Source organism: Vombatus ursinus, unplaced genomic scaffold (genome assembly GCF_900497805.2).
Source record: "Vombatus ursinus unplaced genomic scaffold, bare-nosed wombat genome assembly UNPS02014821.1, whole genome shotgun sequence".
Taxonomy (NCBI): domain Eukaryota; kingdom Metazoa; phylum Chordata; class Mammalia; order Diprotodontia; family Vombatidae; genus Vombatus; species Vombatus ursinus.
In genome coordinates, this window is record NW_020954599.1 from 5,240,805 (window position 1) to 5,265,911 (window position 25,107).

The window sequence follows — 25,107 nt, forward strand, 5'->3', positions numbered from 1 at the left end:
TTCTCCTTCTCCTCCTCCTTTTCTCCTCCTCCTTTTCTTCTTTCTCCCCTCTCCTCCTCCTCCTTTTCTTCTTTCTCCCCTTCCTCTTTCTTCTCCTCCTCCTCTTTCTTCTCCTCCTCCTCTTCCTTTTTCTTCTCCTCCTCCTCCTCCTCTTCCTCCTTCTCTTCCTTCTCCTCCTCATACTCCTCATATGGCATGAACTCAACCATTCTGGTTGCCTTTTTTCTGGATAGTCTTGCTTCATAAACTCTGGAGCCCAGAAACGAACACAGTACTCCAGATGAGACCCAACAGGTGCAAAGTACCGTGGGACTCTTCATCTCCTCAGTACTGGAAGCAAACCCAAGATGGCATTAGCCTTTGCTGCCATGCTGCCCTGCCTACTCATATTGAGCTTATAATCCACTAGATTGCTGATTAATGACATTTCCTCTATCTTGTACTTGTAAAGCTGATTTTCTTTTTGTAGCTGGAAGTATAAGATTTTACATTTATCCCTACTGAATTTCATCACATGAGATTCCACCCAATGTTCTAGCCTGTCGAGACCCTTTTGGATCTTGCCTCTGTGATTCAGTGTGTTATCTATCCCTCTCAGCTATGTATTATTTATAAATTTGATGATCATACCATTGCACCTATATCCAAATGATTGATTAAAAAAAAAAGTAAACAGTAAAGAACCAAGCACAGATCCCTGAGGGTAACTAGCTGATGGGACAGTGGTTAGAGCACGATGCCTGGAATCAGGAAGACCCAAGTTGAAATCCAACTTCAGACACTTACTAGCTGTGTGACCCAAGGCAGGGAAAGGGCCCTTTCCAGCCAAAAAGCAAGGCTTGCCATCTTGTGCCCTTGGGCTGGTCTAGCAAAGAAGTTTGTTCCAGTTGGGAAGTCCTAGTCATCTAGGAGGAGGAAGGAGGTGATTTGGCCTAGTCCAGAAGCCTTGTAAGGACTATAGGATCCTAGGCTCATAAATTTAGAGTTGATGAGATCTGATTTGGTCAAGTGGTCAAAGCAAAAGTAGGCTTCTAACTCAGTTCTTCCTCACTCCAAGAATACTCTGTCTACTGCACCACGGCTGCCCCAGGATGTGAGATGGAGTTTGTCCCAACCTATTCTCAGCAGTTGGGAGTAGGGACTCTTGTATGTCGTCTGAAAGATTTATTTATTAGAACAATCTTGCAAATAAATAAAAAGCCTTTACTTTATATAAATAAATAAAACAATAAAACAAAACAGCTTGCATTCTAAGAATTTTAAAAATATTGAAATACCTGAAATTGAAAACCTTTTCCTGACATAGTGTTCCTAAGCAAATGGACATTTGCAGCCACAACAAATGAACAGCTACACTTGGTTGCTCACTGATAGTCAAAGCAATATTACCATTGCTACTGGAAAGGACATGAACACCTACTGCCCTTTGGTGACATTCATAATCCCAGTGACTGCCTTTCCTGGATGCCATTCTCCATATATAGGCATGGAACTATTTCATTTTTGTCTTAGTAAACCCAGTCCTGTAGCATAGTTTGGCGCAAAAAAAAAAAAGTAGGTACTTAATAAATGTTTATTTGTTTAGTTGACACCAGGCTGGCTTAATGAGGTAGTGAGAGCTACAAGAATGGTACCTAGTCATTTTCCTAGCTCATGTGGCGCCATCATGAAAGTGATGCTTTGGGATCAGGTCTCAAAACCTCTGAGTTTTCCCTCATACCCTTTGCTAAAGAGTTCATCATTACTGACTCATATTGAAAAAAATCTCCATGACTCATCTGAAAAATATATTGTGTTGTACTTTAACTTTGTGTATTAACTATTGACTATTGTGTATTAACTATTAACTATTGATTTCTTTTGTTTTATTTATTTGTTTGTCTTATTTAAAGCCGTTCCATTTGGCAAAATCCCAATTTTAGAAGTTGACGGAGTTCCCCTTCACCAGAGTCTTGCCATAGGAAGGTTTTTGGCTAGAGAAGCAGGTAATGCATTTAAGACTTTTGCTATTATAGGTATTTTGTGTTGACTGATTCTTGGCAATAAAAAGTGCTAGCATTTAGGTCCTGTATTGAATAAGAATACCAAAACCTATTTATTGGAAGAATATTTACTGAGCACCTACAAGTATAATATCGTGCTAGGGACAGTGAAGATTACAAAGGTAAAATAAAGTCCATGCTTTTAAAGATCTTACTGTTTCTTGATCCAAATATTAATTCCATTCTATCTGATACTTGTTCATAAAAATTTCATGGGGCAGGGGGCAGGGTGCAGTGGCAGAGCATCGGCCCTGGTGTCTGGAGGTTGTGAGATTAAATTATAGACACTTATTAGCTGTGTGACCCTGGGCAAGTCACTTAACCCCAATTGCCTTTCCCCACCAAAAAAAAGAAAATCTCCATGAGCAGACAGCGTCTTTTATGTGCTGGTAGCCATATTTTGTGCATTGTGTATAGTCATTTAAGTCCTGTGGTTTTTATTGCTTAGTCCTTTTTTGGATTCTATCTCTTTTGAATATCTGGGAGCTTTTCTATGTAAATTAGTGGATATGTATAGGCAGTTTTTCCCCTTTCCTTTACCTTTTAGTTTAAAGCCTCTTCTTAAAAAAAAAGATTTGTAGTATGGTAAGCAAATAGATTCTTACTAGCTCTTTCTAGGAGCCTATAATTCCTGTATTTGAAGCATTGGTGTAGAAATCAAAAGCCCATTTTCATTCACCAGCTTCTTAGTTTCGTTAAAAAAAATTTGCCTTTATCTTCTAAATTTCTTGTGTTTAATGGGCAACATTAAGGAAAACACTGTCAGTTCCCCTAAAGTCTTTAGTTTCTTGTTCACGATTTTATGTCAGTAATACTTTCTAGGTCTTTTCTGGCAGTATCATTTAAGCCTGAATGAGTCACCAGAACAGGGAAGCAGTAATGATCATTCCATTCCCAGCCTCTAGCAGAAAGGGGACAGGAAAAGGAAGTATTTGAAATGAATAAGAGAGGATTCTGTGAATGCGATTCAGAAGGTTTGGGATTTGTAAAGAAGACCAGAGATTGAATTTAGAGGGGAGATATTTAGAAAGACTAGAGGAATTGGAGAAAGAGGGGGAGAATGATTCAGTGACTGAGGGAGAATGACTGAAGGAAATAGAATGATCTAAGGATAAGGAAAAGCATAAGAATTGGAATACCAAAGAAGGAGGAGAAGAATTCAAGGATAAGTAGTTGGGATGACAAAGTTTAAATTTTTTTTTTCTAAGACTGAATAAGAGGTTAGCAGGAGATGGGAATGCAAATTGGAGGTAGCATAGTTGTCTCTAGAGTTGTCATAGCAGAGGTGGGGAACCTGCGGCCTCGAGGCCAGATGTGACCCTCTAAGGTCTTCGAGTGTGGCCCTCTAGGTCCTCAAGTGTGTCAGTCAAAGGGACAAAGTGTTAAGTGAAGCTAAAGAGCTTGGTAATGTATTGATTTAGTGTTTAAAAAAAAAAGCGAGAAGGGAAATGATTCCTAAGCAATGTGCCAAAGCAGTTCTTAAGGGAAAATAAAAACAAGAAAAACACTGAAGTCTTACATCCAGAAAACAGTTGCTGGGACCAACACTGAGCACACAATGTTTGTTTGTTTTTGGTTTTTTGCAAGGCAATTGGGGTTAAGTGACTTGCCCAGGGTCACACAGCTAGTAAGTGTCAAGTGTCTAGTCTGAGACCAGATTTGAACTCCAGTCCTCCTGACTCTGGGGCCAGCACTCTATCCACTGCACCACCTAGCTGCCCCGACATGTAATGTTTGTATTTCATCCACAGCCAAACAGTTGCTATTTATGCTCTAAGTCAAGGGTAATTAATTGTTTTGTTTTGCGTAATGTGCCCCTTTGGAAGGCTGGTGAAACCAGTGGAACCCTTCTCAAAATAATGTATTTGAGTGCAGAAAGTAAAATAGATAGGATTGCAAAAGAAACCAAAGGTTAGTAAAAAAAAGATGTGCATTTTTTCCCCATCCAAGTTCACTGACTCCCTGAAATCAATTCATGTATGCCCAGGTAAAGAATTGCAGTTCTAAAGAAATAGGCAGCGTCTGTAGAGATAGTCTAACTACTGATTTGTGTTAAATTAGCTTCAATGTACCAAGTGTTTAGGACTAGCAACGATAGTTTGCTTTTTTTTTTTTATTCCAAGGAAGAGTACAGAATTTTTTTTTTAATTTTAGAGGCAAGTGACTTGCCCAGGGTCATACGGCTAGCTAATACGTGTCTAAGGTCGGATTTGAACTCAAGTCCTCCTGACTCCAGGGCTGGTGTGCTATACATTGTGCCACCTAGCTGCCCCATAAAATTTTCTTTTAAAGTTCACTCCTTGCCCCCTCCCCCTCCCACACACATGCAAATTACATTAAACCCCTGGAATCTAGACAGAGGCACCATTGAAAAACTTTGTAAATATTCAAAAGCATCCCTTTCCCCAAAAGCATAAATTATAGCAATTGCTTTTCTGGAGCTTCAGCAAACTTTCTCTATTTTATAGGTTTGGCGGGGAAGACAGAGTTGGAACAATGTCAAGTTGACGCCATCATAGATACATTGGATGACTTCATGTCAAGGTTTCCTTGGGCAGAGAAAAAACAAGATATCAAAGTAATGTCATCAATTACACATAAAAATAATTGGTATATATAGGGAGCATGTTATAGTAGATAGAAAGCTAGCCTCTGATTCAGGAAGACCTGGGTTCAGATCTCACCTCTGACGCATATTCATTGGGAATTCTCTACCATAGTGAAATCACAGGTCTGGGTACACACCTACCTAAGACACATCATACATATATATAGTTAAGTATGTATGTATATATATATATGTGTATATATGCATGTATATTTTTATGACACATAAATGAAAAATTTAAGGTATTATGTTCATATGATAGTCTAAGTCACATGTGAAAGAGAAGCAAGTTAAGTTATCAAAATACTTGGAGCAGGAAGGGACCTTGGGAATCATCTAAAATCATTTTATAGATGAAGAAAATGGGCCCCAGAGTGAGGTGAAGTGACTTGCTGGTCACGATCTCTAGTTCTCTGTGCTCTTGTCATTCCATCACACTGCTTCCCCTCTCGTCCACCACTCACCCCACTCCCACACCAGCTGCTACCCACAAACCCTACTTGTCACCCTACAGACCCTACAGACACCATGCTGTTCCCATCCTCAGTGCATAACAAATGATGCAATGAGATTTATCCAAAGGCCATCAATTCCTAATTACTGTGTCTATTCCTCATACTTTGGATTCTTCACAAGCATTGAGAGTCATTTACCTGCCCTGCTGGTTTGGAGGTATGGCCCTGGCCTGTTATGTCCAGTATATTTCCCATTGTGCAAGACAGGGCATCATCTTCTCTCAATTTGGGGTTTGGGGTAGTCTGCTGCATCAGTGGGGATCCAGGCTTCCCCTTTCTTTTCAACAAGTTTTCATTCTGCCCAGGTGGACAGTTCCCACAAAATGTGTCAGGGGGGTGAATATGCAAGGCAAATAATTTTTTATCCAGACAAAAACAGGCCAGTGTTGGCCTTACGTAGCCTCTTCGATGTCTCCTCCTCCCGGTCTCTCCTTCCCTGGGCACCTTTAGGGGCAATAACCTTATATTTGCTGACAGATTCCCCCCACCAGAATGAGAAAGGTTCTGCTACCTGGTGCTCTTTGTCTGACAGAAGTTCAAAGTGATGTATAAATTCTCTTAGGAGGACATTTGTGTTTTAAGCCTCTTATTTATAATGTAGAATGACAGTTTTTGTCTCCTGTTTAAAAGATTTTAGGCAGTGCAGAGGAGAATATTGGTGGATGGAGAGACTTAGAGGAATTTCATCATTATGAGTGAAGCTACTCATAGCCATCTGCATGGGGTTAGATCTGAAGCAACATTAGGGTGCATTGGTCAGCACCTTTCCTTCTTTTTTCCCTCCCTTCAATTGACCTCTTTCCCTAACCAACAGGCATTGTGGGAATTCATTAATTGTGAGACTTCGTTAAAAAATTCAGAAAATCCTTTAAAACCATTTTAAAACAAACGATTTCCCTTTCAGACTGCCTCGCCGATCTCTTTGTTTGGTCAGTTGTTCCTATAATACTTCCTACACAGACTTGTGGAAGCCACGGTTTCTGAAGTTGTTTTTACAGAACACACACAGACTCAACAATGTGCTTTGGGTCTGGCAATGTTGCTGTCCAATCCTATTACACACACACACACACACGTGTATGTATGTATATATGTGTATGTATACACACATGTATGTACGTACATATACGTGTGTGTATAAATACCAGGTGTCCAAGCTGGTGATTCGTTTATTTTTAGCAATAGTCATGAAACAACATTCCAATAGCTTTGTGTAATCTCAACTTTCTAATAATGAGACTTACTAGTTCAAGATGGGAAGTCGGAAATGCAAGACTGGAAGTCAGCAAAGACATTAAGATTGAACAAACAGGTCTGAAAAGCATTTGCCCAGATCTGATAACTGCCATGGGGCAGCTGATGAGATCACCAAATCAAACAGTGTTGTTGTTGTTGTTAAGCCATTTTTCGGTGGTACTCAACTCTTCGTGACTCCCTTTGGGGTTTTCTTGGGAGAGATACTGGAGCGGTTTGTCATTTCCTTCTCCAGTTCATTTTATAGATGAAGAGCTGAGGCAGATAGAGTTAAATGACTTACCCAGGGTCACACAGCTAGTATGTGTCTGAGGCTGGATTTGAACTCAGGAAGATGAGTCTTCCTGATTCCAAGCCCAGTGCTCCACCAACAATGCCACCTAGCTACCCTTAGTAAATGGCATAAAGGGGGAAAAGAAAAGGGCCTAACAGCTGTATGGGACACATTTAGCAAGGGAACATAACCTGGATGAAGACTCAGCAAAGGATATTGAAAAAGAGCAATCAGATGGTAAGAGGAGAACCATAAGAGGTCAATGTCATTAAAACCAGAAGAAAGGAAGATGCTTGACGGTGTCAAAGTCTGTAAGAAGGATAAGGACAGACTTTAGAGAGAGAGTAGTTGCAGTTGGGTGATGCATTCAGAAGCCATATTTCAAAGGGTTGAATGAGTGAGAGGACAGGAAGTGGAGGTGCCGCCTTGTGTAGACACTTTTTTCTAGGAGTTTAGCTGAGAAAGCATGGGGAGATGTAGAATGATAGCTCGAAGAAGTAGTACGTTCTAGGAAAGTTTGTAGGGAAGGAATAAAAATCAATATATAGGGAGAAATTGAAGATGAGAATGAGAGAGAGAGAGAAGGGAGAGAGAGACAGAGAAACAGAGACGGAGACAGAGTCAGAGTCAGAGACACCTCAGAAAGCAATGGAATAATATATTCCAAAGAATAATTGAACTCAAGATATAACCCAAGGTGACACATCTACAAAAAGATGGATATTTGATATGAGAGAGGCATTTGAAATATTCCTATAGGGACTGGGGTGGGTGGGAACCATTATTTGGTATATAATCTGCAGGCAGATTATTTGTTCAGCATCCTAGATAACAGAAACACAGAAAAGGTAAATAAACACAACTATCCACAAAAGCACAAGTAAGGAAATGAAATGCACATGCAAAGCAATATTAGCATACAAAAGAGATGAAATGCAGCTGAGGGCTAAATGATCCTATACTCCAATATTAGGTTGTAATGTTCTTACTGTAATACCAACCTTAGAAGCATGAGCTGCCAACAAATAATACAAACCAAGCTTTAATGAATTACATTAAAAATGGAGATCGGGAAATGTAGGAAAATATTGCCGATAGGCCTTCCTACCAATTTACCAATTATCAATCAACAAGCAATGAGGAAATACCTACTCGGTACCAGAGACTGTACCCATAAAGACAGAGCAGAAACAGTCCCTGCCCTCACATAGTTTTCTATTGATAATTAGAATGACCTGTATATTGTATGGTCTTTACTCTTTTTCCAGCTCTAACATTCTAGGAATAGAATTAATAGAAATACTCAGAACCCATTAGTTCTGACTATTGCTGAGCATTTGGGGAAGAAAAGGGAAGGGCTTCATTTTTTAGACCATCAATTTACATTTATTTTTCTCAAGCTACATCCTTGTCCCTCAGTCTCTGGGACCAAGGCTCATTTCAGCCTAGTCTATTGAGGATTATATTGCTCATGTCTATTTCAAGTATTAATAGTGTGTAACTCTTCCTCATATGCCAAAAAAAAAAAAAGAAAGAAAAGAAAAATCTTTCTTTTAATCTCTACCTTTTTTTTTCCTACGGTGGGTTATAATGCTGCCACCTTATGGTTCAAACTTTCCCATTGAATTTCATTACTGAGTAAGAAGATACTAGTTGATGAACTCACACTTCACTGCCTTCATGTTTTTAAAAGGGTTGATATGAAAAGTACTATATTTGAATAGATTGTGAAAATATCTCTCTTACTATAGCTTCCTGAAACTACCAAAGATATATGGATTTCAGATATTTGATTCCAGGTGGACCGATACCTTTTCTAATAAGATTTCACAAGCCAGGAAGTGGCTGCAAAATTTCAGTCCTAGTTTTTAAAGGATTAAAAAAAGCAAAGACCAAAATACCTTCTTAAGGACAAATGGGCCCTATAATCATTTGGCAGATTATTAAACTTCCTTTGTAACTTTACTTCCCTTCTCTGGGACTCAGTGACCTCTCTAAGCTGACAGGATTATATGTATTACATGGCTGACTACATACCTTCCAGCTCTAACATTGACCCATCCATCCATGCATTCAATCAATCAATCAATCAATCAATCAACAGGCATTTATCAGGCACCTGCCATATGACACACTCTGAAGATATGGAGAAAAAAATGAATTATTTTCTTTTTTTCAAAGAACGTACATATTCTATTTAAGGGAATACCACAATACATAGAAGAATATAATATATATACACAATTGAATATTATAATGCATATGCACAGAGACATAACATGTATATGTATACATAACACATAGTTTCCATATGTACAATCATGTGTATACATGTGTGGGTATGCATATATGTGTTATATGTGTACTGTGAAAAATGATTTCTCTTAGTAATCTGTGTCTCCCAGCCCCCCTTCTGCTCCAAAGTTCTTCAGAAGGACATTTCTGATAATGAGATTGCATTGAATCTTCTTATCCTAGTCAAACTGCAACCCAGGCCTGAATTGATTTTATCCTACTCAGGCTTGGGTGGAAGCAGATTTCTTCTGCCTAGATAGCCCAAAGACTGGGGGTCATATTTCCTCTGTCCAGATGGTGGGTGATACCAGCCTCTGTTGACCTAGATTAAATGACCTAAGTCACATACTCAAGACCTCATTTTAATATAATCAACCTCTCAATGTCAGGGTTGATTGGCATCCCATAACCCTGTACCCCCAAATCCCAAATCGAGCCAGTTCTGAACTGGTCCCCTTAGGGGTGACCAGTTTTGAACTGAACTCCCATGCAATGCATGTCAAGCCAGCTTGAGAAAAATTAAACCATAAACACACGCACCCTAGTTTCATTTGCCTCTTTTTTAGAACAGACTCTGTAATTTATTAGAGTTCAACAGTATGCACGTGTGTATATGAATGTGTGTATACGATATATGCTATATGTATATATGTATGTGTGTGTGTATATATATATATATATATATATATGAATATGTATATGTATATGTAGCAACTGAGAGGAATCAGAAAAGGCCTCATGTAGAGGTAGTGGTGCTTGAGCTGAACTTTCAGGAAACCTAGGGATCCTAAGCAGCAGAGATAAGCCAAGAGTATCTCCTGGGCATAGAGGACAACCTGTGCAAAAGTATGGAGGTGGGAGATAGAATGTATGTGTACATGTACAGTATTTAAAAGTTTTGGTTCATAACAGTTCATGGTTCAGAAACACTGAAGATAACGGTGATAAGTGTTGAGGAGGATTAGGAACTGGGAGTCTGGAGTGCTTGGAAGAGGCTAGGGTTGAGGTAGAGAAAAAAGACGATGTGCCTAATATAAATTTACAGAGCAGGTCATGTACTGAGCATCTACTGGTACGCAGATGACAGCAACAAGAATTTGTAAAAGGAAGAAAGTTCCAGGTGATTGCTGGGTGGTGGTGTCAGAGGGTCTGTCAGACTCATGGGGAGTAAGACAGCAGGTGCAACTCTTCCTTTGGATACAGCGTCAAGGAACAAAAGAAGCAGTTGTCGCTCTTGGAGCAATCGTTAGGGGGTGTTGGTGTTTTCTAGAGAAAGCCAAGTTTCACTGCGCACCAAAAAGATGGGAAGAATAAGACCATGGATTTGGAGCTGGAAGAGAACTTGGGGCTTATCTAGTTCCATCTTGTCATTTTTCTGATGAGGAGACTGGAGTGCAAGGAGGTAAAGTAATGAGCTTATAGATCACCCACCTAACAACTGGTAGAGTCAAGACTTGAAGTTAGGTCCTTCAACTCTAAATCTAGTAGATGCCATGATAGAAGAGGGATCCAGAGGTACAATGGAAACAAAGGGCAGAGTACCTTTGGTACATTTGTTGTAGTCACTAAAGTGGGCCAATACTGAGTTCATTATAGAGGTTGAGGGAGGGAACTCTGGGAGTGGCAGTAGCCCCACTGCTTTCTTTGCTTCTGGTCCTCCTGGGCTTCCAAAATGGAGTGGGCTGTATACTGAGTTGTGTTTCCAGGTCACTACATTCTCCCTTGGAGGGAAGGAGGCCCAGGAGAGGGACTTTGTGGCCATGAAACCTTGAGGCTCAGCAGTGCAAGCCCAGAAGGAAGAAATATGGTGATTCTTGTGGCTGGTGTCGTTTAGGGGTGGGGTAAAAAGATTATGTAGCATAAGTTAGTATAGAAAAAACTTTGGGTTTTGATGAGCTACATGTTCAATATGAGTTAACAGATTGATATGGTAACCTCCCCAAATTTCCTGGACTTATTAAGATCTTCGAGTGTAACCACAGAAATAGTGTGTCTCAAAAGAGGAAGGTGCCAGTTCATTATACTCCACCCTTCAGTTTGGGGCTCTATGCTGGAACATGACCAAAAGTTAAATCTGATGGTGAAGGGACTGAAAATCATGCCACATCAGAACCGTTTGCAGAAGTTGGCAATGTTTGCTCTGAAAAAGATGAAGAAGGCTTAGAGGATGACAAATGTCTACAAGTAGGGCTGTAATGTGGAAGGTTTCTGATTGGCCCCAGAGAGCGCAGCCAGGGTGGAAATAGAAGCTGCAACTAGCTAGATTTAGCCTAGATTTAATAGTGCTATCAAAAGTAGAATGAACTGCACTTTGGGAGATAAAGGGTACGCAGAAATCTCTAAAATCTTTTTTTTTTTTTTTTGGTGAGGCAATTGAGGTTAAGTGACTTGCCCAGGGTCACACAGCTAGTAAGTGTTATGTGTCTGAGGCCAGATTTGAACTCAAGTCCTGCTGACTTCAGGGACAGTGCTCTATCCACTGCACCACCTAGCTACTCCGAAATCTCTAAAATCTAAATGACCAATTGTAGGAGTTGAGGTAGATAAAATTTTTATTAAGTTATAGACTGGCCTAAACTCTAATAATCATTTTTTTCTTTCTTCTCCTAGGATCAGATGTTTAATGAGCTGCTCACAAATGATGCTCCTGGTTTACTCCAAGATTTAGACCTTTATTTAGGGAAGAAAGACTGGTTTGTTGGCAACTCTGTAAGTAGTGTGGTTTAAAATGCTAACGTAGTAACATTTTTAAGGTAAATTTTATTATTGTTGGTAGTAGTAGTAGTAGAAGTAGTAGTAGTAGTAGAAGAAGTAGTAGAAGTAGTAGTAGTAGTAATAACAATAATAAAAAGCCTGATCTTGGCTAGATTGCGATGTAGAGCAAGGAGGCCAAGTTTGGGTTTAAAACCCACCTCTGAAATTTACTAGGTGGGGGATCCTGGGAAAGCCATTTAACCTCTATGTGTCTTGGACAATTCCCCAAGATTTACCTTCTAAAAAGTTGGTAGCTCCTACCCAGAGTTCCCTACGCTAAAAAATCCTAGATCCTTCAGACGTATAAGAATAGCAATTCATATGCTTTTTTTAAGCTTTGGCAATTCCTGAAAGGTATATTGGCTAAGCATCATTATGCCTATTTTAAAGATGAGGAAACTGTGGCAAAATACTTACCCAAAGTGACACATAGCCAAGTTATGATTTGAACCTTAGTCTTTTGACTTTGGAAAAAGGGGTCCCTCTACTGTACTTCTCTGTAACTCCTTGTCTCTTATTGGCCTCATAGGCCAATAGTAATAATATTTAGATAATGCTATAAGATTTACAAAGCACTTTATTATTACATATTTCCTCATTTCATCTTCACCACAACCCTGTGATCTTAACAATCTTAATATCCTCACTTTACAAATGAGATTGAGAACGAAAGACGTTGACTTGTTCCGTTCACATGGGTAGTGTCATAATATTCCTACCTTCCAATCCTGACCATTGAGGCCTCATATTAGATAACAGAAATATAGAAGTGGGCCATGAGGATGCTCCTATGTAGCAAGGCTTTTAAAATTAATTGCCTTAGTATTTGTTTGCTATTAATAATAATGAGTTTGATTATCCATTTAATTATCTAATATTTTATTATTTTTACTAAAATTGTCCTGAAACTACTTTCAGGAAGTCTTCAGAAAATGAGCTTAAAGTCCAATATTCGTTTATCTGTGACACAGAAGTCATTTTACCCTGTTGGACAATGTCTACAAAACATTAAACATAAAAGAACAGCAGATGACTCATTTGTCCTTGGATTGTCCCCCTTTAAACTCCTCCAAAAAAAGATGAGAAGGGTTGGGGATAAAAACCAAAGGACCACATACACACTCAAAACAGTAAGAGCAACACTTTTTGTGACAGCAAAGAACCGGAATCAAAGTAGATATCCATTAATTGGACAAGGGTTAAACAAATGGTGATCCACAATTATAATAGAACATTACCACGCTGAAAGAAGCAATGACTACAATGAACACCTGTGAGTCATGGAAAGATTTATATGAACTGATGCAAAGTGAAGTAAGACAGAAACAGAAAAACTACATACATGAGGACTACAATGATGAAAATAGAGGGGACATCAACAATTCCACTAAAACTTAATGTTACAGAACTATAATATTCAAACTTGGCCCCCCACAAAAGATCTAAGATACCTCCAACTTCCTTAAAGTTGGAAGATTATGAATTGGCCATGTTCCATTTTATAGGACTTAAAATGTACACTGATACATGTCAATAGCTCTAACCCAATAGGGCTTTCATTTCTGGAGGCCAGAAAATCTATTGGTATACATAGCCTCAGCTTTCTTGGTATTTTTGCACTCTGTATCTTGCCTGGAGAATAACAAGATACTTGTAATTATCATCTTCAACCAATAGTCCAATTAACTTCTGGATTCTAGCTTGCATAGTCTCTATCTTTCCTTGATATAGCGAATTTTACACTTATCAAGGCCAAATGACATTTTCACATAATTGGTAGTTTGATATAGAGGAATTAGGTGGCATAGTGCATAGAAGACTGGAATTGGGGTCAGGAAGGCCTGAATTCAAATCCTACTTCAGTTACTAGCTACGTAACTTAACCCTGAGCAAATCACTTAACTTGTCAGCTTGCTTCTTCATCTGTAAAACGAGATACCACACAAGGTTTTGGTAGGATCAAATGAAATAACATTTCATCGAGTGCTTTGAAAATCTTAAAGTGCTTTGTAAATATAATTATTACTATTGGAGAGATTCCACAAGATGAAGCTTTTTAGTTTTTTGATGTCACCCACATCAAGTGAGAAGATATTTTGTGATAATTCTATTTTAAGTTTGGAAGCCAGGCTCAGTTCTATTTAAGAGATAATGGAGTTTAAGGTTCAGAAGAACAATACTGGACTTCAACTGTCTCTGTGACAATGTCACATTTTATATAAATTATTCTTTTAAAAGTATTTTGTTGTTATGTTTTGAAAAGACAACAATTTTCTAAGCAGGTATCAAATACTTAGTTATCTTCGTATTTGGGTCTAATTTATGTTTGCAGTCCACATAAGCCATGAATGTGGAACAGAGTCAAAGTCTTTACAATAATCAACAAAGAAAGGATAAATGTTACGAAACTCAGAAGGCTTTTCCAGTAATTGTTGAGTTGAGCTGGGAATTTTTTGGCATAATGTTTTTCTCAGTCAATATATTCCTTTCAAGTGTTTATAATCTTTAAAACAAACGAACAACTAAGCCGAGAATGTTTTGTATAAAGTGCATAAACACATAAATGGCCTATATTTTGAGAAGTCAAGTCAACAAGCATTTATTAAATGCCTAGTAATTGCCAGGCACTGTGCTAAGCAATGGGAATACAAAGAAAGCCAAAAAAACCCAGTCCCTGCTCTCAAAGAGCTCACAGTCTAATGGGGAGAACGCAAGGGAAGAGACAAAATACAAAAAATATATATATATATATACACACACACATATATATATATATATATATATATATGTATGTATATACACAAACAAGATATATACAGGTCTCTGGTGTTATCATCTTTTGGAAGTAGATATGTAATGCTTGCTGTTCAAAAAGGTAGGATCAGGCTTACACCTGAAGGTAAGCTAGTCAAGTGCTTTGCTAGCAATTCTTATGCCAATGTAAAATGGCTAAGACCTAAGAGTGAAATCAGAAGGCCTTCCATGATCACCATCCTCATAAACCCAACCCAAAACACGTCAGTAAAAGAAGCATCAAACCAATGGCCAAGGCATGCAGATTTGTTCATAAAAACATAGGTATTTATGCTAGCAATTCCAGACCAGTTCATTGCCACTAGAAATTACAGATGGACTTGTTAGTCACTTTACATGATGCCACGAAATAGTAGAAACTGCAACCCTTACCACTTCAGGATGCAAAAATTTAGTTCCTACTGAATACATAGGAAGGCATGACCTGGCAGCTAGAATTATACATCAGCTCATTAATTTTCATAAACTAATGGAAGACAAACCCTCATATTACAAATATAGGCCTTAAAATATCTGAGAATTCTAAAAATAAACTACTAGACCCAGACCACTTAAACAGACAGAACTTTTGTCCACAATTGCTTGAACATAACATTGATCCATAAAAATTTAAGAACATTTTTAATAGGTGTTACCATACAAAATGCCCATAACCTCCAAGTTACATGGAATGCAAAACTTTTAAAAAGACTCAGTGGAAGAAACACATAACCACGTAGGGAAAAGGATGAGGTGCATATCCCCATATCCCCATTTTCCTATCCTCTACTGGAGTTTCTTTTTTTTTTCTTCTTTTTCATTCTGAACTTAACATAAAAAAGCAACTTCCATATATACAGAAGAATACAAAGAGAGGGCTTTACATGAAAACGGTATCTCTAACGTACAGCTTACTCTTTTTTTTTTTGAAATGTGTTAAGTTCAATATATTACTTTGGAATTTTTCCAAAGATGTTTTCAGTGAGCCTACCTAAGATGAGCTTATATCCCAATACTTTTATTCAGTTACAATAAAGACATTTTACCTACCCATGCAAGTCTGCAGAACAATAAATATTAGAATAATAGCAGGGTAGAGACGTGGTCCAGGACTAAATCTTCATTGAAAAATATGGAAAGGAGACTAATAGTCTTAATGGTTGTCAGAGGCGCAACATGGCATAGTGGATAAAGGGCTGCCTATGACATGTAATAGCTATGGAGACCTGTACAAGTCACTTCTCCTCGGCAGCTCTCTAGGGGAGGTGCCAATCTTCACTGCTAGAAAAACGTCTGAGTTTCTTCAGTTTCCTCATTGATTAAATAACAGCTGTAACCCTTCCCCTACCCCCACCCCCCAAAAAGTATGCCCAAGGAAAAAGACTAATGGCTTTGAGCTTGAATCCTGAAGTCAAATTGAACCAACAGACAAAGGTAATAAGAAATATACATATTCACAAAGCTGTATGTCAAGAGACTTACTGGCATAATAAAGTCCAAGGGAAGGGAATAAGTATTTATATAGCGCCTACTATGTGCCAGGAACATATATGACTTCACAAATATTTGAAACTCACAACAACCCTGGGAGGTAGGTGCTGTTATCCCCATTTTACAGTTGAGGAAACTGAGGCAATCAGAGGTTAAGTGACTTGCCTAGGGTCACACAGCTAATAAGTGTCTGAGGCCAGATTTGAACCCAGATTTTCCTGACTCCAGGCCCAGCACTCTATCCACTGCACCACCTAGCTGCCTAAAAAGTTCAATGGGAAGAACACATTTAGAAATATTAAAACTTAGACAATACTTTACTTAATGTACACTTCTGAACAGTAAGACAGATGACAATGGATTTAGGAAGTACTCAAATAAAAATACATACAGTATTAATGAAATACAGGCTCTGGATTGATCAATGTTTTCAGAACACAAGATAAACAGATTAAAAACATACAGAAATACTTCTGGGATAATGAACAGCAATCACTTCACGGACTGATAGTAAAGGCTGATTAGATGTATATGCCACTGGATTAAATATAACCAAATGCTTTGTGTGGAGCCTATGAAAGAGCCCTTTTCATGGGTGAAACTGACATGAATTTAACCAACAATAGTCATACACATTTGTGTACTGAGATGAAGGGTTTATGATAGTACAAGACCAAATCATTCCCACCTGTTACAGAAAGGTTATCCTTGAGGAGATAAGATTTATTGATCAATGCAGATTATGTAAGGAAGCAGTAGAAACCATTATTTAACACCTACCAAATAACCTAGACAGACAACCAAGTGGCCAGAATAATACACCAGAAACTTTCATACACAGAAGCAAAATCCTCACACTGAGAATGTATATCCAACGACATTGAGAACTCAATAAATAAAACTATTGTAATGGATTAAAGAATTGTTGCCCACAACTGCCTGAATGTTAATAACAATTTAAGAACACTTTCAACGTGTAAGTATATTTCAGAATATACTTAACTTCTACTTATCCAATATACTTAATCCAAAACACACAAGTTTACACCCCCTTTATTCCATCTACTACCAGCATTGTCCTAAAGATCCTTTCTCAGGCTACAGAAAAGGATCTACCATCGCAAGGGCTGCAGATGCAGGACCTGGGACCACTGAATCCCAAGGCAGCCAGGCCTACAGCCACCACTAGGGAAGTCCAGGTTCAGACATCGTTAGTTACTCTTGGACAGATGACCTTAATGTCTGCTCTGCTTCTTTTCACCCCATTCTCCTCTAGAGCAAACCTCTCTCTGCTCACATCATTCTATCTACTTTCATCACATTTCTCCCTTACCCCTGACCTTTAATGACCCCTAGTAGCTCACGATCCCCCTTTGATCATAGGAATTCATAGGATTTTAGAACTGGAAAGGACCTTATGGGGTCAACTCTTATCTTACAGATGAACACCCTGAAAGGTGAGGCCATTTAACTCTATGCATTGATTCCTTCCCATTTTGCGCCTTCTAACTCTGCTTCTCTCACTACCCTCAGAACAAGAATGCCTTTATTGAGGAATTTATAAAACCCACAGAAAAACAGCTAAAGGTTCTTTGAGAACCTTGCCAAATAACTTCTATCTGATTAAGAAGCAGAGATAACAGCAAGCAAGTTCAAGAAATCAGTGAGAGGCAGGGAAAGGGGGTAGTTGGTGGAAAGAACATCAGATTTCCTAGTTTGGGTTATTTTAGGCTTGGAGTCTTGGATACGTTATTTCCCTTTGAACCTCAGTTCCCTCATCTGTACAATAGGGGGAATAAGTTTCACTGGTTTGTCTTTGCTCTAGATCCTATGATCCCAAGGTTCTATTACATATATAGGTTCTATGATCCAAGCGCTCTTCTAGAAATTACATAGAACCTGTAACCAATGAAGGGTAAGGATTACATTTCTGTACATATATCTCCATTTGTTTCAGAGTACACTTGATTGATAGAATGATAAGTAATAGTCACTCCCAGTGTGAAGTTCTCACTCCTCTCTTTCTCCTCAAACTATTGGCTTCCTTGTAATTTTCTCCCTGAACTTTGGGGAGGAATTATTTGGTTTTCACTAAGATGTAAGGTGATGAATGATTCAACATTTAAAGTTTAGCCCTTAGAATACAATTCAGTTAAATTAATAGTTTATACACAAATGAAAATGTTAAGCAATATTTTTCTTCTTTAATTAGGTAACCTGGGCTGATTTCTACTGGGACATTTGCAGTACCACACTTTTGGTCCTTAAACAAGACTTGTTGGACAAGCATCCTAAACTGGTAGTCTTACGAAAAAAAGTTCAAAGCATTCCTGTGATTGCTGACTGGATAAAACAGAGGCCAGAAACCAGAATGTAGACTAGTGATTGGTCTGGGGTTGGCCTGAACCATATAAAGTCATTCTTGCTTATGCTATATTGTCTTCTAGAAAAATAACTGTAAACGTAACATTTTTCCCATTACATTTTTGTCACTGTTGGTGGAATTTTTTTTACCTCAATACCACATACTGTATAAAATAAAATCAAAAATTATTTTGCTTCCAGTACTTTCTGCATGGTGTAGTGGACAGAGCACTGGACATAAAAGAGTCAAGGCCACCTGGGCTCAAAACCTTTTGTCTGACACTAGACATGTATCCCACGGCAAATAATTTCACCTCTCTGTGCCTCTCATCCGTAAAACAAAAGGACTGAACTCAATGACTTCAAAGGTCCCTTCCAGATCAAAAGCTGTGATCCTAAATAGCTTTACACCATTCAGAAGTGACGATGTCACAGTACAATATTTTAAATTGATGGTCTCTCCTTCCACTCCTCCTTAAATCCATACGTACATCAAATAGGACTGGCTAGATCTATTTAGCTCCATCAAAACATGCAAGATGAGTGGAACCGCTATCACGTGGGGCCAACATTTTAAATGTTAAAAAGAAGTTCTCATAATTCAAAAAAGTTGAGAATCATTGCTTTACATTACCAAACAGTCTAAACAAACACCCAAACCAAAATATGATCAAAATTCCCATAACGTAACTCACGACTGTGTGCCTTTTACAAACCTATCTCAAAAATCTTGAGGGGCTTCAGGTGATTTCAAAATCACTTCAGCATACATAGCAAGTTATTACTTCGTATCTTTGTTTTCATTTGTAAATGTACAATCCCTTGCAAAATATTAACATCCTATAGGTTTTAACACTTTCCATTTATAAATAAGAGTTTATTTATAATAATATTTACAGAATAGAAACAAAAACACATGAAGCTCACAAGTTACACAAAGAAATAGATGTACAATAAAAACAGCAATTTTGACTGACAATAGGCAAAATGTTATAAAGACTTCATAGAGAGATGGTATCCAAAAGCCAACTTTAGTTCTTCCAATTCTTTGCTGTGTCACCCACACTGAATTGGAGTTCTAACTCTTCAGGAGTTACTATCCTGGAAACTGGTGAATTAAATCTTGATAGTGTCAAGGAGTTAATGATGTATTCATCACAATGCCTCCACTCAGGATTTATACTGAATTCCTGTATAGTACCTAATGCTGCCTCAATCTATATTCACATTCAATTTGCTATGAAGCAAAAGTGAATTTGTTCTGCCAGCCTAGAAGAATTCCATCAACGCTCTGTTGATGCATGGAGATGTGGCAGGAATAAATAATGATCTGGACAGCAAAAGAAAGTCAAAACAAGAGCATCAGGGTGGCAACTGCCAAGAAAAGCAAATCAAAGGAGGCATGCACATGGCTAGCCAGAGGGATGTGCATAACTAGTGCAAGGCTAAGGAGAAGAACAAAAATTAAGCAATCCATAGTGACAATCCATCCACCTAGGAAAAAATCCAATTACTATTCATAGGAAACAAAACAGTCCCTAGGCAAACAAGGGGAGGTGGAGGGGGATGTTGGTAAGAGATCACCACCTTGAAATTCTGGTCAGAGTTCTCGATGACAATGGTGAGCATCTGCTTCAAATAGTAATAAAACTAAAGCTACATAATCTATACAGTTTTATTTGACTAAGTTAATATAAAAACAGTACTTCAAATGAGTTAAGACAGGCAAAACAAAAACATAAGCATTGTCAAATAAGGCACATGTAAAAATCTACACACATTATCCAGTGAAAGACAGTATTATATATATTTGGAGGTAGAAATAATTACAAAAATACTGACATATCTAAAGCATTAGCAGATCTGTTACAAACAATCACCAACTAATCCCCATTTGGAAAACTGCTTTGTAAAATATGATTATTCAACATCTTAAGGACTACGTTTCTGTGGCAATTATATATTTCAGGTTTGAGCATTTGGAGAATTCATTTGGTGGCAAAAATCTTTCATACCATGAGAAATACAATATGGATATTATAAAAAGTTACAAATGTTCATAAATCCCATGGTCTTCAGTAATGTAAATGTCCTTGTGTGCACCAAGTTGGTATTTTCTCCTCAATTAGAAATCCTCCTTTTAAAGCCCTAATGAAGTCTTTAGTAATGTAGCTATATCTGCAGGTACATTTCCTTCATCGCCTGCAAAGGAAAAGAAATGTGAACGTTCAGAGGTGAAACTTTTATCACTGTACAATGAAAAATAACCTAAGTAGGCAAAGGCCTCTCTATGGCACCATACTGGTCCTTGACAAGTGGGGTCAGTCAGGTTACAGCTGCCTCTGACTAACTTAGACAAGGAAAGACAGAAGAAAAAGAATAAAATTCGCAAAGCAAATGTTATAAGAGCTGAACGCTATGTTACTCTTATGTTTTTGTCCCTTTCCACTGAAACACACACATGCTATGTGACCGTGAGCAAGTCATTTCACTTGTCTCAGCCTTACTTTCCTTATGTGCAAAATAGAGATAATAATGGCACCTATCTCACAACATTGTTGTGAGGATCAAATAAGGTGTTTTTGAAAACCTTGAAAGTGCTAAATAAGTGAGAGACATTATCTTCTATTACATATTATAAACTATACTGAGACACACAATAAGCAGAATTAAGCTAAAATTTTATAAAATTCTCATCACTAAACTACATTTCAAACTTTTTATACAGTGCTCACTTAAGCATGAATGTTCCCAATTTATAACTCAAAAAAGTCTAAAGTAGAAAAAAGTACTTTATTGTCATTATTATTACCAGTTTATTTGTCTAAGGTGCTAGCTATGTGGAGCAAACAATTTTTCACAAAGCATACTAGTAACTTACCTTCATCTGCCGTGGTCATATCTTGTTCTAGTTTCAATTTCTGTTGGTTGATTTTGAGCATGGACTCTTCTATTGTCCCTTGACTTATTAACTTTATGACTTGTACTTCTCTAAAATCAGAAGGGGTGGAACGACAGTAGGAAATTTTTATTATCTATATTTATAGTTATTTGCACATAGAATATGTTATCATAAAGACATTTTAGAGCACTTATAACAGATGTATGTTAAAACTCCACGACCAATCTAGGTACAGAATTCAGATATTTCTAGGAGATCCAGGTTCTAGTTCCATCTTGGCCAACGGCTCCCTCCTAGGCAGTCACATGCCATGTCCTGTTCACTGGTCCTTAGTTTTCTATCTCGAAAATGGAGGGGAAGGGGAAAACTGAAAAGGGAAAGTTCTAAACTCTCTTCTGAATCTTTGAATTAACAAGAACTCATGAAAAAATGAGTTCTGTTTATTTCTAAAAACAATTCAATAAAATATTTTCAAATAGTTGGTAATTCTATTTAAAATGAACGAAGAGTTCAAGGGTAAAATTAGATGAACTGACGCAGAGTACAACAAGCAGAATCAGAAGAACAAGTTACATGATGATGACAATAACTTACAAGTGTGAAACCTTTAGGACTTATTTCTTGGTAGAGATACAAGATACTAGAAGAAGTGTAAGTTGAGGAAAACATTTTCAGATGGCCACCTTGGCTATGCTTATTTGTTACAAGACGTAGCTGGTGGGGGAGGGCAGGAGCACAGAGCTGATAATGAGACTGGATTTTCTCCTCAAACTTGTTCAGACCCCACCTAACTAGGGAAGCTCACTGGATTCTACTCAGACTTGGGGGTGAGGTGGGGTATAAATCCTTTGTCTAGATTGCCAAGGGCAGAGGGCAGGTCTGGGAGCAAAAGTGACATCATCAAAGTCACATCCCCCAGCCACATATTAGAACGGGTCCACCTCTCCAACAAAGTTGATTGTTATCTTTCAGAAACACCCCTCTTCCAGGGCATATAAACGTCAACAGGCCACCAAGATACATCTTTGGTTCATGAGAGATGGCCAAATGACCCATTCTTTTATTAATTATACACTAGCCACAATAAAATGGTTAATTACCCAGAAATTGTTTCTCAAACTTTTTACTTGTCACACATATACTCATTTTTTTAGTTCTGTGTATTTTATGGGATGTTTGTGTTTGTTGACTAAATTTTACCTAACAAAAAGATCTAAAGTTCCCCATCTGCACATAGTTCATAAAAAGAAATATTTTGTCTTAAATTTTTGTGGCACAGGAATTTAACGGAAAATTCTAAGGCATGAGAAATCATGAATATACTTAACCCCACTGCCTAGCAAAAACAAAAACAAACAAACAAATAGAAATCATGAATATGATTTCTTGCTTGAAGTGACCCTCAGGGAAATAAGGAGGAAGAAAAGAACACACATAATGACTACAGAAACGAAAATAACACTATACCAGATTCCAGATAAATGCAAGGACTAGTCTGGACTGATGATGAAACAAACATACTTCCCTCCTCTCAGTAGAGAGGTGCTGAGTTATAGGTGTTGAATAGGAATACATTGGCAGACACTGCTTTTGCTGAACTGTACTTTTGATGGATCTTTTGGGGGAAAAGAATAGTGTGTTGGAAAATGACAGCACAGGTTAAAAAAAGGTATTAAATAAAACATTTGAAAATAATGCTACACAAACAGTAAGAAAAGAAGAGTGTAGTAAGGACGGGGAACAGATGAAGAGCTCAAAGAATTGGATTCTAAGTCTAAAGAATAATGAATCATAACATTTATCTGACACTTTAAAGATGTGCAAAGCACTTTACATAAATTACTTCTTCTGATCCTCAGAACCACCACGGATGAATGTTGTAAATATCAGATGAGGAAACTGATGGCTTAGTGAGATGGACATGGTCACATAGCTAGCAAGTGTCTGAGGCAGGATTCAAACCCAGCTTTTCCTTATTCCAAGTCCAGCACTCTATATCCACTAAGCCTTCAAGTCCCTGACTATACCACTAACTAGCTAAATGAGTAAGATCAAGTTGGAACCTCTGTATACACCTATTTCCTCATTTGCAATAATAATCTCACCTGGTACTTGATATGAATATAAAATACAAGGCTTATGAAAGTACTCCATGAAGTACAAAGCACTATGCAAGAATTCTAAGGTGCTGTTTAAACTTCCCTGGCATATCATCATCTCATCAGTGCTTGAACATTTTCAGTAATGGTGAAGTTACCACCTTCCAAAAGTTCATTCATTTTTAGAAAACTCTAACCATAAAAGTTCCTGTCTAACTTCTACCCACTCTTTATGCTCCATTTGTCTTGTAATTCAAAGAAACAATTTAACTTCCTTAACTAATTCCCAAGTCAAAACCTAACTTAACAAATTGAAGCATATTTCAGAAGGCAGAGTAGTTAACAAAATGGATTAGTATATAATCAATTTCCTAAACTCTGTTGGACCCCAAATAGTATTTTAAAGTTAGGCTAGACATAGCATTTCATCTTCAATTTCTGTAGGCTACAAATGCAATCTATAGCAATGTATTTTTAACCAATTAAATCAAAACAAACAATATCTTGTAGAATTTTTATTATATCAAGGCTACCTGTCTAGTCAAATCACAGATAACACTGCTCTGACCGATGCTGTTTTGACAGGAAGGTCATCAGTGTCTTATAGAAAAAGGCCATCCATGGTGTACTAAAAAACACACAAACACCAAAAAAACTTGCTGTTGCCATCTGCAACATTACAAATGAGTGCTCATATTTGTGTTAATAAGTTTTATTTCTATGGAACTAACACTGTTTTGCATTTTCACAGAAACAACTAACCATATTAGGTGTGGTGGTGTATACAATAAAGCCACAACTTCTTTGGGGAAAAAAAAAGTTAAATCTGATAAAAAGTACACAGACATTTTCTTATATATGATGAATAACTGATAAAGTTTCAACCAACTATATGACAGCTATACCTAATTTACTTATTCAGTGCCATACCAAGCTACCAAAGGATTGCCGGGTAGAGCTAAAAAAGCAAATGAGATGTTAGCATAGTATCTGATAAATTGAAAGATCCTGACTATGAGGGTAAAAACTATTTGACAAAAATCAGTGGGAAAACTAGAAAGCAGGCTGGTAGAAATTTGCACTCAGACCATCTTGTTCTATATACCAAAAAAAAAAAAAAAAAAAAAATCACACCATCATAAACAAATTAGAAGAAGAAAAGATACCTTTCCCAATTATGGATAGGGGGAAGTTTCATGACTAAAAAAGGAACAGAGAAAAATAATGAAGATAAAATGTACAATTTTGATTACATAAAATTAAAAAGGTTTTGTACAAACAAAATGCAGTTAAAATTAGAAGGGAAACAATTAACTTGAGGGGAAAAACCTTTGCAGTATGGTTCTTTCTTTTTCTGAAGTATGTTTCTGAAAAGACCCATTCCCCAACAGTAAAGGCATACGAGCAGGCAATTTTCAAAGGAATAAATTCAACCTTATGAATAAAATGCTCCAAATCACTATTAAAGAACTTTAAGCATATCTCTTTGTTACAGCAAAGTATTGGAAACGTAAGGGTGTGCCTATCAATTGGGAAATGGCTGAACAAATCATGGGTTTTTTTTAACGCAATAGAATATTATTATATTGTAAGAAATGACAAAAAAGACGGTTTCAGAGAAACCTGTGACTTGTATAAAATGATGCAGAGTGAAATGAGTGGAATAAAATAACATTGTAAAGAAAGTCTCAAGAATTCTTGGGCCAATAGCATGCT

The 25,107-nt window shown here is 37.6% G+C and overlaps 2 protein-coding genes across 5 annotated transcripts in view; one reads left to right on the forward strand and one right to left on the reverse strand.

The window, feature by feature from the left end:
• HPGDS (hematopoietic prostaglandin D synthase) overlaps positions 1-19,079 on the forward strand; it is a 35,386-nt gene extending 16,307 nt beyond the window's left edge. For both annotated transcript variants that reach the window (XM_027837618.1, XM_027837617.1), the window contains 4 exons: positions 1,893-1,985; positions 4,511-4,620; positions 11,599-11,697; positions 18,239-19,079. In XM_027837618.1, the coding sequence (XP_027693419.1) occupies positions 1,893-1,985; positions 4,511-4,620; positions 11,599-11,697; positions 18,239-18,403 (467 nt within the window). In that variant the 3' untranslated portion in view covers positions 18,404-19,079. The remainder of the gene's footprint in view (positions 1-1,892; positions 1,986-4,510; positions 4,621-11,598; positions 11,698-18,238) is intronic.
• An 89-nt stretch (positions 19,080-19,168) lies between these two features.
• The window catches only part of SMARCAD1 (SWI/SNF-related, matrix-associated actin-dependent regulator of chromatin, subfamily a, containing DEAD/H box 1), a 93,801-nt gene continuing 87,862 nt past the window's right edge, over positions 19,169-25,107 (reverse strand). For all 3 annotated transcript variants that reach the window (XM_027837614.1, XM_027837613.1, XM_027837615.1), the window contains 2 exons: positions 21,272-21,381; positions 19,169-20,592 (listed from right to left, as the gene is read on the reverse strand). In XM_027837614.1, coding sequence (XP_027693415.1) covers positions 20,531-20,592; positions 21,272-21,381 — 172 coding nt within the window. In that variant the 3' untranslated portion in view covers positions 19,169-20,530. The remainder of the gene's footprint in view (positions 20,593-21,271; positions 21,382-25,107) is intronic.